At 49.2% G+C, this 14,977-nt stretch overlaps 1 protein-coding gene across 3 annotated transcripts in view; it reads right to left on the bottom strand.

Annotated features, from left to right (window-relative positions):
• Positions 1 to 14,977, bottom strand: part of LOC146808464 (transient receptor potential cation channel subfamily M member 2-like) — a 1,747,278-nt gene that overhangs the window by 1,151,417 nt on the left and 580,884 nt on the right. For all 3 annotated transcript variants that reach the window (XM_085623572.1, XM_085623571.1, XM_085623573.1), the window contains exon 7: positions 10,250 to 10,427. In XM_085623572.1, the coding sequence (XP_085479698.1) occupies positions 10,250 to 10,427 (178 nt within the window). The remainder of the gene's footprint in view (positions 1 to 10,249; positions 10,428 to 14,977) is intronic.

The raw sequence follows: 14,977 nt of genomic DNA, 5'->3' as shown, positions 1-14,977 counted from the left end.
GCTGTTGTTACTCCGAAAGGGAGTACTTTGAACTGATAATGCTGATCCTGAAGAGTGAACCGGAGATATTTTTTGTGTGATGGGTGTATGGGTATGTGGAAATACGCATCCTTTAAATCTAGTGTTGCGAGGAAGTCTCCCTGACTGAGTAACGGCAGAACCTGCTGGAGGGTGAGCATATGAAAATGCTCCGACAGAATGTATTGGTTGAGAGGGCGGAGGTCTAGTATAGGTCTTAGAGATCCGTCCTTTTTTGGTATTAAGAAGTACAGAGAGTACACTCCTGACCCCCGCTGTTCCATAGGCACGAGCTCTATGGCCCCTTTTTGCAGCATACTTAGTACTTCTTGCTGCAATGGTATGTTGGGTGGATTGGATGTTAATTCCAGACAATAACCGTACTGGATAATTTCTCTGACCCACCTGTCTGTGGTGATGGATCTCCAGACTGGCAGGAACTGTTGGAGTCTCCCCCCGACCGGTGTTATGTGGGCGGGGGGCAGCGAAAAGACGTCACTGTTTGGTATTGGCGGAGGACCTGGTGTTGTTGTGTCCTCGTCCCCTGCCTTTGGTGCTGGATCCACGATATCCACCCCTATTGTTTTTATTATAGGTACCCTGGGTACCCCTACCCCCTTTACTGTACTGCTGCTGGGACCCCTGACCTCTAGCTGCTCCTTTATTCCCGGGGCGACGAAAGGAGCCACTCCGAAACTGCTGCGACTGTAGAGCCCCCATAGATTTCGCAGTTTGTGTCCTTTTTAATCTTTTCCAGTGTAGTGTCAACCTCGGGGCCTAAAAAAAATCTGGGTTGACTGGTTGATTCAAGATATTATTTTGAATCTCAGGTTTGAAGCCTGATATTCGCAGCCATGCGTGCCTCCTCAACACCACACTAGTGTTGATTGCCCTTGCTGCAGTGTCAGCTGCATCTAGTGCACATTTGATGGACGCATTTGTAATGAGTTGTCCCTCTCTGATGAGGAGCTCCGCTCCTTCTTTGTATTCATCTGGTAGGTGTTCTAGCAGTGTTTCTAGTGTATCGTAGTGTGACCTGTCGTATCGGGCCAGGAGTGCCTGAGTATTGGCAATGCGCCAGATGTTTGCTGCTTGCGTGGCTACTCTTTTGCCTGATGTTTCTAGCACTTTGGACTCCTTGTCTGGAGGAGGAGCATCACCTGTAGTCTGCGAGTTAGCTCGTTTGCGAGCATTAGAAACTACCATGGAGTCCAACGGCAATTGACCCTTAATGTACATTGGGTCTCCGGGTGCTGGTTTGTATTTCTTCTCTATCATCGGGTTTAATACCCGCGCCCTGGTCGTTTCCTTAAAGATGTCTTTAGCATGTTTAAGAACCCCTTTTAACATTGGCAGAGTTTTGACCGTTCTTTCAGATGTGGAGAACGTATCCACTAAGAAATCCTCCTCCACAGAGTCAAAATGGAGTTCTACTCCGTGATTGGCAGCTGCCCTTTCAATGAGGGCATTAAAAGCAGCAGTATCTTCAGTGGGAGATGGTTTAATATTATAAAGATGAGTGTCAGGAGCATCTTGTGGGTCACCCTGGTCGATAGGGTCTCCCCATGCTTGATCTGGGTCTTGCAGTTGGTCATCAGGGTCATTATCCACAGGATAAGTGGTATCATCCCCCATATAGCCCTCTCCTGCTGCATCCTCAGTGTGTAGGAGAAAAGCATGGTTGTTCCTGATAGGTTTGGAATGTTTCTACAAGCACTGGCGTCGAACCTGATGCCAGTTTCCTTTTTAGTGGAATCTTGTATGAGTCCAAAGCCTTCTCTGGAACAATTCTCCGCTTGCGGAACAGCCTACCAGTGTCGGCGTCGATAAACTGGTCCTGCGAATCCTCGACATCGGTTCTTTCCGTGGACACTGTTCGTGGTTGTTCGACACTCCTCCTAAGTTCGAACATCTTCGGTGCCCCTGGTGGCGGCAATCCAAATCTGATCGGGGCCGGCGCAGAGGGTGGTTTGGCGACCTTGTGTGGTTCGGGACCCGTCTTTGGTTCGAGGGTCGCCCATTCCCTGATGCGTTTTAAGGACTCCGACACCTGTTGCAACGTGAATGCAGACGGTGCTTTGGAACCGATAGGCTCTTTGGAGACAGGCGTCGACGCGGTCTCCGGTTTCTTCCCAGCCTTCGGGTTGTCGATCCGAAGTTTGGGATCTACGCCCTGTTGAGCCGATGTTTTGGCAGTCGCCGCACTCTTCGGTGTTGACGTAGTCGGATCGACCACCGTGACCTTGGTGGGTGGTGCCCCAAACTTCGGTGCCATAGGCCGAGGCGTCTTCTCGGGACCGAGGGCCTTCTTCTGTGTCTCGGTGCCGAAGCCCTTTTTTGTTTTCTCGGCACCGAAGTCCTTCTTTCTTTGTTCGGCTCCGATGTCTTTTTTCAGTGTCGACGGATTGGAGGGCTTCGATGCCTTCGATCAGACCTGAACCAGTTGCACTTTCGGTTTCGATTTGACCGGTGCGGTGTTTGGTTTCGCTTTCACTGAATCGAATCCAGTCGTTTTTGATATGGTTGGCTCTTTTGAAATGTTCGAAGCCGGGCCTTTAGGCGGGGCTGTAGAACGATCCAACTGATCTTGGGTAAGGCCCGCAGGCGATCCCTCGACCTGAGCCTTAGTAAGACTGTCTCCTTCGGCCTCCGCATCGACGGATTGGCCTAGCTCTTCGCCCGAGCTATCTTCCTCGGCCCCAAGGGCCTCATCGTCGTCTCCTACCTCGTCGACGACGTCTTCGTCCTCGAAGACCACCTCATCATCCTCATCAGATTGGGATTCATGCTCCGAAGCATGGCTCGAGTCTATTTCTTCGACGCTCTCGACGTCTTCATCCTCGGTGCTGAATATGTTAACCGGGGTAGGCGCCGATTGTTTGGCCTCCAATCTAGCCGCCCGTCGATTCCGAAGTGTTTTCTTTGACCAGAACCGGGCGCAGGCCAGACATTTTGACTCATCATGATCCGGTGATAAACATTTGTTACACACCGGATGGACATCGATGTGCGGATATTTCGCATGGCATAAAGGACATCTCTGAAGGTAGTCCTCGATTCCATCCTCGAGCGTCGATCGATGTTCGGACCGAAACCAGGTCCGAGAAGTGTGAAGAAGTCCGAGAACAAGTATAATAACTGGTCGATACCGAACGCGAACAATACCGACGATACCTAAAGGCTTTGGGCCTTAAATACATTTTTCCTAACTTGAGCCAAGATAAGCACATCCGAACCCAATGGCGGAAAAAAACAATCTGAGGATGGAGAGGATGCCCATGCGCACTGTAGTCCAGGGGAGGAGCCACCTATCTCGTGATACTTCGAAGACTCTTCCAGGACAACAATGTGCAATCATCCGGACCCAACACTAGGCGGCGATCTATGCACAGATATGAATTCAGCAGCCCACATGCCTCGAACTATTTTATCGGCTAGAAGGCACTCCGCCAAGACAGTATATGCTGCAAGATGGGCGATATTCGTGTAATGGTATCGTGAGAAGTCAATTGACCCCTTCAAAGGCCCATTTGTTGGAAGTTTTTTTTTTTTTTTTTTTTTCTTTTTTAAACCTTTGAGACATAGTAAAGGCACAGGTCAGATCGCCGCGGGTACCCATTGCGATGGGATGCCCCTGCAGACCATCAGGGCGGATCCGGCATCTTGTACACAGCCATTCAGCCGACATCCCGGAGGACCGGCGGCACTTCAAGAATAACATCACACACTATAGACCAGACTGAATGCCTTCTGAGGATAGGAGGTGTGTTAGTCCCCAGTCCCGAAAGGAAGAGCGGCGAAAGGAGCGCCTAGGAGTGTGTGACTGTAGGGCTCCCATGGATTTTGCCGTATCAGTGTCTTTCTTCATCTTCGAGGGCCTCATCAACCTTTGGACCAAATAAATGTTGTTGATCAAATGGGTGGTTTAATATGGAGGCTTGTACCTCAGGTTTAAAACCTGAAACTCTTAGCCAGGCGTGGCGACGGAGGACGACACTGGTGTTTATGGCCCTGGAGGCTGTGTCTGACACATCTAGGGCACAGTGTATAGAGGTATTAGTTATGGTTTTTCCCTCTAGAATCAGTTCATTAGCCCTATTTCTGTATTTTTCAGGGAGATGGTGCATGATGGTTTCTAGCTCATCATAATGCGCTCTGTCGTATCTGGCCAATAGCGCTTGAGTGTTGGCGATACGCCATATATTGGCAGCTTGTGACGCAGTGCGCTTCCCTGACGCGTCTAGGAGCTTGGACTCTTTGTCAGGTGGTGGTGCTTCGCCTGACGCCTGAGAATTTGATCTCTTCCTAGCTGTAGATACCACTAAGGAATCCAGTGGTGCAGGGCCTTTAATGTAGGCAGGATCTGTGGGGGCGGCTTTATATTCTCTCTATACGTGGATTTAGGACCCTAGCCCTGACTGGGTCTTTAAAAACCTCTGGTGCATGTTTGATTACTCCTTTTAGCATAGGTAGTATAGCAGTAGACCTATGGGCAGTATCAAAGGTGTCTAGGAGGAAATCTTCCTCTACTGGGTCAGTATGTAGCTCTACTCAGTGATAATGTGCCGCCCTCTGTAGTAGGTGGTGAAAACCTAACGAGTCTTCTGGTGGGGATGGCCTGGATAGATAAAGGTCATCCTGTGGGACATCTGGGATGTCTGGATTGTTATAGTTATCCCATGGGTCTGGGGATCCAGTAGGGGTGGGGTCTTGTGGCACATCTGCTGGATCGTAGTAAGGGTCCCCTTGATCATCATGGTCTGGAGACAGGGTCGGAGAGCGATGAGGCAGGGGTGGAGAAGGTGGAGGTGGGGAGGGTGGAGGAGGTGGGGAAGGCACTCTGAAAGGAGAAGGTAGCACAGTCCTTCGTCTTTGGAGGTGGAGCTGGTTTGTCCAAATGTCTTTTTTGAAGACAGTGTCAAATGTCCAGTTTTTGAATCCTTGGTAAGTGTCTTTTGCAGAGGATCCGGTGTGAATAGTTCTTGCGACACTGGTTCGGTCGGCGCCGAGGTTTTCGGGGCCGACGGCTTTTTAGGCTTGCCTGCCGTGCTTTTTTGGGACTTTCGATTTTTTGTTTGGTGCCGAGAGAGGCTTCGGCACGGGAGTGTCGGCGCCAAGGGCCTTATGATGTTTGGTCGGCACCGAGAGGCCGGGTTTCGACACCGAGGGCTTTGGTGAGGAGGTGGAGGCCGATTTTTTTCTTCGGTGCCGAAGGGTGTTTTTCGGCACCGCTGGTAGGCTGGCTCGAGCCCGAGCTGCCGGAAGGCTTAATAGGCTTCTTTACCGGGCCCGAAGGTGGGGTGTTAGAAGCAGTGTCCTTGGTCTTGCCTAGGCTCGAAGGCGTGACCGAAGCCTTTTTGGATATCGGCGCTGGTGTGGGAGGGGGTATAGTACTCACGACCATCTGCGACGGGGTGATGTCCTCCACATCTGAGTCGTCGGCTTCGGAAGCACTGACGAAGTCGTCATCTTCTTCGGTGTGCTGCTGTCCCGGAGCTTCGACGTCGTCCCCGAAGATGTCGACTGGAGCGGAGGTCGAGGAGTGTGCCATGTTGCGTCTGGCCCTTCGATCTCGAATAGTCTTTTTCGATTTAAAAGACTTGCAGGCGGGACAGTCTTGAGCCTCGTGTTCAGGGGAGAGGCAGAGGTTGCACACCTCATGAAGATCGGTGTAAGGGAATTTGGATCCACATCGAGGGCACTTCTTGAAGGGAGTTCTTTCCATCAGCCGAGACCGGAGCCGGGATAGGCCCGAAGGCCGCCGATGACTGGAATCGAAGAAGTGTCGAAGAGAAGGTGATTAAGATGATTTGTTATCCGAAGAATCTCGATGAGCGAGGATTTTGCGTCAATCGTTGAACTGGAAAAGTTCGGAACCGGAGCGCGAAGTATTACATCCGAGCCCGATGGCGGAAAAAAACAATCTGAGGATGGAGCCGAAGCCCATGCGCAATACGAACCAAAGGAGGAGTCACCGACCTCGTGACTTCCAAAGACTTTCCAAGAGGAAAAACAAACTGCAAACATCCGGGCCCAACACCAGATGGCTATCTATGCAAAAGTGTGTAATCTGCAGCTCATATGCCTCGAACAAATATCTTTCAACAAACTGCAGAGTTTTCAACATGCCGCTGCACGGCTGCTTTTGGATATTCCAAAGCATTAATCTGTATTATGGGCTCTTCCACTCCTACACTGGGTCCTGGCGAGGAGAATGATTGAATTTAGAGCCCTGTGTATTGCAGGGACCAGACTAAGTACTAGAACTCTGCAAGGAGAAGACAAGAGCACTGCCCTCTGCAAAGTGCAGATAAAGGGAAAACTGGTCATTCCCCGTGACCCCCAGCCTACAGTAATGAGAAGTGGCATTGCCCCAAGACCATGCCCAGTGCAATGAGACAAACGCAAACTATAAGAGAGAGCACCACATGCTGCCTGTATTTATGGAGAGGCACCTCAGTAAGAGACTGTCCAGAGAGCGCTCATGCCCCTGGTGGGCTGCCGAGGTTTGAAGGGGAGAGACAAAGAGCCCCTGTAGAGAGAGATGCAGAAAGCGTACATGACGGGAGCACCTCTGCATTCACATACACTATCCCCATTACAGGATACGTGGGTGAGAACTGCGCCACACACACACACACACACACACACACACACACACACACACACTGTTGTCTGACTGTCGGTTTGGAAGGGAGAAAGACTGGATACTCCAGTAGAGAGCCCAATAACCTCAAAGCTGCCCAGCCAAGGAAGCTGCTAAGAATCCAGTGTTACCAAGAGCAGCCAAGCAGCAAATCTCCAAGGTACCAAGTCAATGAAAGGTGCAAGGAGAACGTGCACTGTGCGTGCAACCCACAGTGGCTGTGTGACACTAACATGGTGGGGAAAGTATGCTTCGAACCTGACAGCATGGACAGGAGCCCAGAAGAAAGTGTTACGCACTGCGGTATGAAGGCGGTAAACGCAGCCCTGGCATCTGCTGTAATGACGAGATTGGTTAAGTTACCTGTATACAGTGTTGCCAGATTTAGCATTCTCTAGCCCAATGCCAGCCAAAAAGTAGCCCAATATTGCTACTTGAAGGAAGGGCAGGGTCAGCGTCAGGCAGGCGGTGAATACATTGGAATTGATGTTGCCAAGTAAATATTTGTCTAATAAAGCGCTTGGACATACTATTTTGCTGGAGCGCATTGCATTGCACCTACGAGAATATTGTGGCCAAAGTATTCAGGTAAAAATATGGCCATGATTAGTATACGCAAGTAAGCATAGGTTCACTTCATTTAACTCCACAACTTTATACCTTAACGATACATATCCTGATATAGATTTCTTCTGATGGACTTTTATTGTAGTCAAGAAGTTCGGCATAATCTCCCTCATATATAAAAAACTCATCAATGACAGATCGTGCCTGCTGACTAGTCTCCGCGAGGCCTGGGTTGCCGACGGGCTGGAGCTGGACGACGAGGATTGGATTTCCGCGGTGGCCTCTCCGAAAGAGGTGGCCATCCCGGCTCGCCTTCGTTTCGTCCAGCTTAAGATCCTTCACCGGGTTTACGTGACGGGGCCAAGGCTTCTACGTATGGGCTTTGCTGGTGACGGAATGTGTAAGCGTGGCTGTGGTGCTCTGGCAACTTTCATGCATATACTGTGGGAGTGCCCGAAGGTGGAGCGATTCTGGCGTGGTGTGCATGAGGTCCTGCGTGTGGTTACGCGTGTCGCGCTGTTGCCTGAGGCGAGGAGATGCTTGCTGAATGTGTGGGAACCAAATGACTATTCGGTCCCGCAGACGCGGTGGGTGACTCTGGGATACATGATAGCTAAGCGTGACATTGCTCAATTGTGGGGATCCCAGAGGCCCCCGGCGGTGTTGGCCTGGAAAGAACATATGGATTGGTGTATGTTTCGTGAAAAGGTGGTGTATGTGGCGAGGGGTAAGCCTGGGGCGTGGGTGAAAATCTGGGGCCCCTGGAACGCCTACCGCGGGGGTATTTGTGAGCCGCCACTGCTACCGGCTGCCTCGCCAGCTCCGTCTCCCTAGATGGCCCCCCCCCCTCAGCCGTGGGCATGCGGTTCCCCAGTCCCTGATTTACTCCCATTCCCCTCTTCAGAGCTCTGCTGCTGGTTGGGATCCCCCACTTATGGAGCACGTGCTGTCACTTTGGATCGCGGGTTGCCTTGCGGGTGTGGTTCTGTGTGTTGTTTTGTTCTGATAAAAGGGAACCGTATTGTGGGCATGGAGCTATGCGGCCTGCAACATAGATTTCTCCTGCTTTGCTAATCTGCACCGCCAAGAGACTCGTACTGTATGTATGCAATATGCTTGTCACTCTAGCGGCCGGCCGAGTGGTTGTAGGCCCATACCTGTAACCTTTTCAAACTGCAATAAACGGTTTCAAAAAAAAAAAAAAAAAAAAAAAAAAAAAAGAAGTTCGGCATAGTGTCCAGCTATGATGCTTTCAGCTTCTGGCGCCTACTCCAGCCAGGATTCAACTCGGACAAAGTTCATTCCTGATCCTACTTAAAGTGAAGTCTCTGAAAGTGTGGAAGAAGCCTCAGTTCTGCCAGTTTCCCTTCTGTTGTATTATGTATACGTATAATTGCTATTTGTTTCGGAATTATGAGATGTATTATTTTTTAATGCAGCTGAATTCGATCAATTGTGAGGACTTGTTCTGGAAAGGGGTGTTTACCAAAATGGAGATTGTCCAACGTGAAGATTCTTCATTTTAGCATCAGACGTTTGCTATCCCATTCCTTTTTTTAACATCGCTGTGCCACTTGTGTGTGACCCGATTGGTTCCTGAGAGTTCCCTGCCTTCTCGGCATGTCAATTTTGAGCCTCTGCAACACTTGCTGCTGTGTCCCCGCCCATGCAGCCTCTGCTGAGAGCCTGGTCCTGTGTGCCCCTCAGATCCTTCTGTGAACCTTGTGCCTTGTCTGCAGCCAGTCTGTGTGACCACCGCTCCCTACTGCCTATGTGTGTGTGTTGCCTCGCCTAACCACCTGCCGCAGCTCCCCTCCACGCTCTTTGTGTGGTCAATCATCCCTCTGTAGCCTCCATCGTCCTGCAGCTTTTAGGTGCACCCCTTACCGCTTCTGCATCTGCTGATGCCTCGCCTTCCTGCCGACCCTATGCAGCCCTATTCCTCTCTTGCACCCTCAGCATGCTATCCTGGCCAGCCCTGTCTTGGTCTTCTTTGCGCTATCCTACAACGCATAAGACCTTGGTGGGCCCCCAGCGTGCCTGCAGCCTGCATATAGTCTCTCCGCACTAGTCTCGGATTAGGACAAGGGCTGGTCCGCTGGTGGCTTACACAGACAGTGGAATGTCACAGAACAATGCTCCAGTCTATAATGCCCTGTCCGCAGCTGCACACTCACCTGGGGACCCATTTCAGCACATTTAGTACCGCACCAGCGTGCCTTCAGCACAGCTCCACACATTGCTCCTTTCAGCCTCTAATCCCGACACATGGAGCCTGCGACAGCCTCTGAGCCCGCCTGCTCGGGGCAGTAATACATACTTCACTCTTAGTAAATTGCTTGCCCGTGCATTTTATTTTTGCACAATGTTGTTCTCCGAGACTCAGACCAATGCAATGTTGTCTTTATTCTCCTACAGAGTCCCACAGAGAATTCAGTATTATTTTGATTTATCGGTGATCATGCACTCCCTTTGCATGTCACACCCTTCAGGCATTCAGGTATCCCCGTCCAAACATTAGTTTACCCTATCAGTTTTACACCTGCTTACCCAGTTAATATTAATAATCACATATTCAAAACCTGTTGCATTTACCAATGCTTGTTAGGACTAACTTTGGCCAGCCTAAGCGGTCTGCCTGTACCCACCATAAGATCCTCACAGTGGAAACTGTCTTTAGGTCTTGATAGCTTTGGTCGTCTGCTGTTTTCACATGAGCCCATCCCTGCACCAGGCCTTGGAACAGTGAAAATGTTTGAAAGTGTGACTGGTTCTAGAAACTGCTCTATTAGGGTATCAATGTGAGCATCTTCCCTCCCTGGTTGGGGGTGGGGGGCAAATTATTACCAGATTCTGGGGATTCCCTGGCTCTGTTATTCTGTGATACTCTGATGTTTTAAATGTGAAGCCTGAGGTGTCTTCTATAGTTCATAGCTTTGTGCTTCATAAATGCCCCCACCCCACCCACACAGCTCTATGTACCAGGAGGCAGAGTCCCTCTTACTCTGGCAGAATTACCTTCTTCCATGGTTTGCTCTGAGATGAACTTTTCCAGTTCGGTCCTCAAGGGCATCCTGGCCCAGTAATCCCCCTGTGTCCCATCGTCCACCAGGATGAAGTGAGAGTGGTTGTCATCTAGAGAGAGGTGGCCGCCTTGATTATTCACATCCAAATCGTAATCAGCTGGGTGACCCCCCTGAAAGGAAAAAACATTTAATAATGGGTACCTCTGATCGCAGGAAATCAAAGACCGTTCAAGGAGTATATTTAAACAAGCCTTTGTAATGCAACAGGTCTCGCATTTGCAAGAGTTAGAGCTACTGGCTTTGTAAATGATAATGGGGCACATGCATCAAAGTATGCATTTGTGATTCCTAAATTGCAAATTTTATGAAATCGCAATTTAGGAATCTCAAATGCTTATGCATGTAGGAAACGCCAAAAAAATTGCAATTCCTTCACATTTCTTATTTGCGACTCGTCCACCAGGATGAAGTGAGCGTGGTTGTTATCCAGACAGCCGTGGCTGCCTTGATTATTCACATCCACACAGTACTCAGCTGAGAGATCCCCCTGTATGCAAATAGATTTAAGAATGGGTACCTTTGATAGCAGGAATTCGAAGACAGGTATATATTTAAAAAAATTTAACCTGCACAGGGCCAGAAAGATAACTTAAAGTAAAAGACCTGGGGTTTAGTATAAGAAATGTATAGATTTCTAGAAACTGTGAGGTCAGTTCTCTGGGGCCTGCAGAACTCAAGGGCAGTTAGGCAATTTTCTGTTACAAGTACTGGCACTGTGCCTGGAAATACAGAAACAACAGCTCATTAAAGTTGGTACATGCCTCTTTTCAGGGTAAAGCAGGGTGCAACAGTCAAGGCTTCTTGCAAATTGGTCTGGGGACAGAAAGTCAGTAGGACAAGTATTACTCACAATTAATGAACTGAAAAGTTTATTTTCATTCATCGGATCATAAAATTCCAGATAAAAATTATACAAACTCAGTAACCTCTTTAAATATTTGTTAAAAAAAAATGAAAATTTCAAAAGAAAGACATACCAAATTGTTAAAATCAATCAATCAGGTTTCTTGTAAAGCGCGACTACTCATCTGTCAGGGTCTCAAGGCACTGTGTGTGTGTGTGTGGGAAGGGGATATTTGCAGTTCAGTCGAAGAGCCAGGTCTTGAGGTCCTTCCTGAATTGAGGCAGTGACAGTAATTGCCTGAGGTGTATGGAAGGAAGTTCTAAGTCTTTGCAGCGAGGTAGGAAAAGGATCTACCTCCAATTGAAGTTGTGCGGATCTGTGGGATGGTGGCCAGGGCCAGTTGGGTGGAGCGGAGATGTCTGGTGGGAGAGTAAATGGAGAGGCGGTGGTTGAGGTATGCAGGTCCAGCGTTGTGGAGGGCTTTGTAAGCATGCGTGAGGAGCTTGAAGGTGATTCTTTTCTTAATCAGGATCCTGTGGAGGTCACTCAGGTGACCGGTGATGTCGCTGTGGGGGGGATAGTCTCGATGAGTGTGGAGGCGGTGATCTGGATGTTCTGCAGTTTATTTAGGAGTTTTTGGGTGGTGCTGGTGTAAAGTGCGTTGCTGTAGTTGAGTCTGCTGGTGACCAGTGCATGGGTTATCGTTTTTCTGGACCCAGTGGGGATTCACTTGAAGATCTTACGAAGCAGGTAGAGTGTGTGGAAGCAGGAGGATGAGACTGCATTAATTTGGCAGTTCAATGAGAGGAGTCCAGGATGATTCAGAGGTTTCATGCGTAGTCCATGGGTGTGAGGGGGGTTCCGAGTGCTGTGGGCCACTAGGAGTGATCCCAGGCAGATGGGGTGGAGCCCAGTACTTTGGTCTTGTCCGAGTTGAGCTTCAGGCAGCTGTCCTTCATCTAGGTGGTGACTCCCTTCATCCCGTTGTGGAGGGAGTAAAATTCAATACCCATACCCATTCATTGAAAAGAAAAACCTAAACCAAAAAATAACACTTTCATTGCACAAAACAAACATCCCTCTGCCCAACAGGTCATAACCATAAGACTTACTCAAATGGACTGCAATGCAGACAAGAGGATGTGATTAGATCAATAAATTAAATTAACAAATGCTAGTCTGCACTCATGAATGCCTTCCTTCAGGACAGATGATTACAAATATCTGCAGCTGGGAATAATGTAATAACTACAAGGAAAAGAAATCCATATGGGATTGTTATGGTGATAGGTCACAGGGGTAAATGTGAGCTTGAGGGACCTGACGCTTTATCATGGAAAAAGACAGCCAACCAGCTATCAAGCTCATCTTCAAGGTGGTTAACAGAGGTTCCATAACAAGTAAGTACCTAGCAAAGATGCAAGCCCATGCACTGAGCTTACATGCTTCTACGTCGTCCTGCTCTGTTAACACTAATTACATATTATCTTTTGCAAAATAATGAATGCCCTGCGAGATCCTAGATGGAACAAAGCAGGTGCCAAGCCACACTTGTGCTACAATGTTTTTATAGGACTAAGGAGTCGATTACGATCCCGTTCAGAAGGGTTCCAAATCGGATTTGGGTTTCCCGAATCCATTTCGGTACCCTTGTTTCCCATCGAATCGTACCCAGTTCCGAACGACCGTTGCCCAGAAACCGTTAGGGCTGTCCGAATTGGTTCCTAAAGGAATATGTACAGGTCAAACCTTTTGGAGCAGATACGTACAGCTCTATGAACACGGTGTCAGAGCGAGCGATTACAATGACAGTTTCGGACAGCTGTTCCGATTCAGTTTGCCTGGAATGAAACTGCTCTCGGTACCTGCCTTTGGGGGCCCGTAGCAGGCCCCCCTTCACCCGGGGCCTTCCAAATTGGGCCCATGGGGGGTACCCATGGGTACCCCCTTTGCAACCATGCACAGTGTGGCAGGCACCATGGGGTGTCCACCACAGGGTGCATGATTTTCCCCAGCCACCCATTTCTTCAATAGGAGCATGTGGTCTCATTCAGAACACAGGCTCCCATTGAAGTAATTGGGAGTCCAACTGAATCGTAACCAGAAGCATCCAGAGGCATCCAAATTACTCGGTCGGACATCCCTTCCCCGAGTCATCTGGAAAGCATTCCGGAACCGATTCGGTTGGAATGCTTTCTAGACGAGATCGTAATCAGGCCCTAAGTCAGTGACTCATATATACATTAGGAGACTTCTTGAGCTGTGTTCAATGCTCGCCAGGAGTGTTTGATTTTACGCTTTTTATTCTATTTTATGAAATATCTGATTCTGCTTATATTACTGCTTGAAACGTTTTAATACTTGTTTGGTCAAATTGCACGGGACACTAACTACTTCTGCTGCTTATCGGGGACTGCACAGTTCCTAAGGGAATTGAGGGAATGGAGCGGGGCAGCCATTACGACTGGTTAGCGGGCCAGTTTTAGCCGCTACCTACAAATAGGCACGCTGAAGCGACCGCGTGCAGTGGGCGCGCCGCTGGTGTGCAGAAGGTGCGCCTAAGGCAAGTCCGCCTGGGCCCGGACCGGGCTCAGGGCCTGTCCCCCTGGATCTCGGGGGTCAGATTTTCTGACCTATTCCAGAGATTATCTCTTGGGGCTGAATCCAGCAGGTGGGAACTCGCTATGCCCAAGTATTTCACTTAAAGCAACTCCCAAAGATTAGGCAGGTACGTATCCAAAATGTAATCTGACTTCCCCTTTTTTTGGTTCACTCGCCCGGCAGATATGAAAGGAGCGATGAAAAAGCTAGGAGATATTGCCCCCTGAGATGTTTTCTCCTTAATGCAAGGTAATTGATTAAGCACAGCACGGAATGTGCACTGTTTATTGAGGAACATAATATCAAGCTGGCCTTTATAACGGAGACCTGGTCAGATAAAGCCTCAGGACCCGACCTAGTTAAACCTTCACCCCCCAGGCTATTTCTACTACATGCAAGATAGACCAACTAGGAGGGGTGGAGGACTGGCGGTTATATACCACAACGCCCTGGAGCCTTCCTTTCTCACAGCCTCTAATCGGGCCTGTGAAGCTCTGTCACTTAGTGTACGTATTTCTTGCCATGACACATTTAAAGGGATCCTTCTCTACCGCCCCCCCCTGGCCCAAGAGGTGATTTCTTCGAGTCCATTGGAACACTATTAGAGGAGGGACTCTGCTCCAACTCTATTACTGTAATGGGGGATTTTAATTTTTACCTCAAAAATTGAATATGCTACTTACCAGTATGCATCTGTTCTTGGCATGTAGGGCTGCTGACATTCATATCTGTGCATAGATCGCCGCCTAGTGTTGGGTCCGGATGTTTGCACGTTGTTGTCCTGGAAGAGTCTTCGAAGTATCCTTGGATAGGTGACTCCTCCCCTGGACTACAGTGCGCATGGGCATCCTCTCCATCCTCAGATTGTTTTTCGCCATTGTGGCAGTGATGGAGTAGATACAGAAAGTGATGACCATGCTTGCAATAATTCTGAGAGCTGCAGCTGCGACAGGCGCCGGGGAGGAGGGAGGGCGATATGAATGTCAGCAGCCCTACATGCCAAGAACAGATGCATACTGGTAAGTAGCATATTCAGTTCGAGGCATGTGGGCTGCTGAATTCATATCTGTGCATAGAATACATAGCAGTGCCCTCTATTGGCGGCGGCTACCCGTGCCAGCTGCAGCGGTCTGAAAAAGTGTTTTGAGAACAGCCTGTCCTACAGCTGCCTGCTGTTTTGACTGCACATCTACGCAATAGTGTTTTGTAAATGTG

The sequence above is a fragment of the Triturus cristatus genome, chromosome 8, assembly GCF_964204655.1.
Source record: "Triturus cristatus chromosome 8, aTriCri1.1, whole genome shotgun sequence".
Lineage (NCBI taxonomy): Eukaryota > Metazoa > Chordata > Amphibia > Caudata > Salamandridae > Triturus > Triturus cristatus.
Note: the sequence above shows the minus strand (reverse complement) of the source record. Positions and strands in the feature narration are given on the sequence as shown.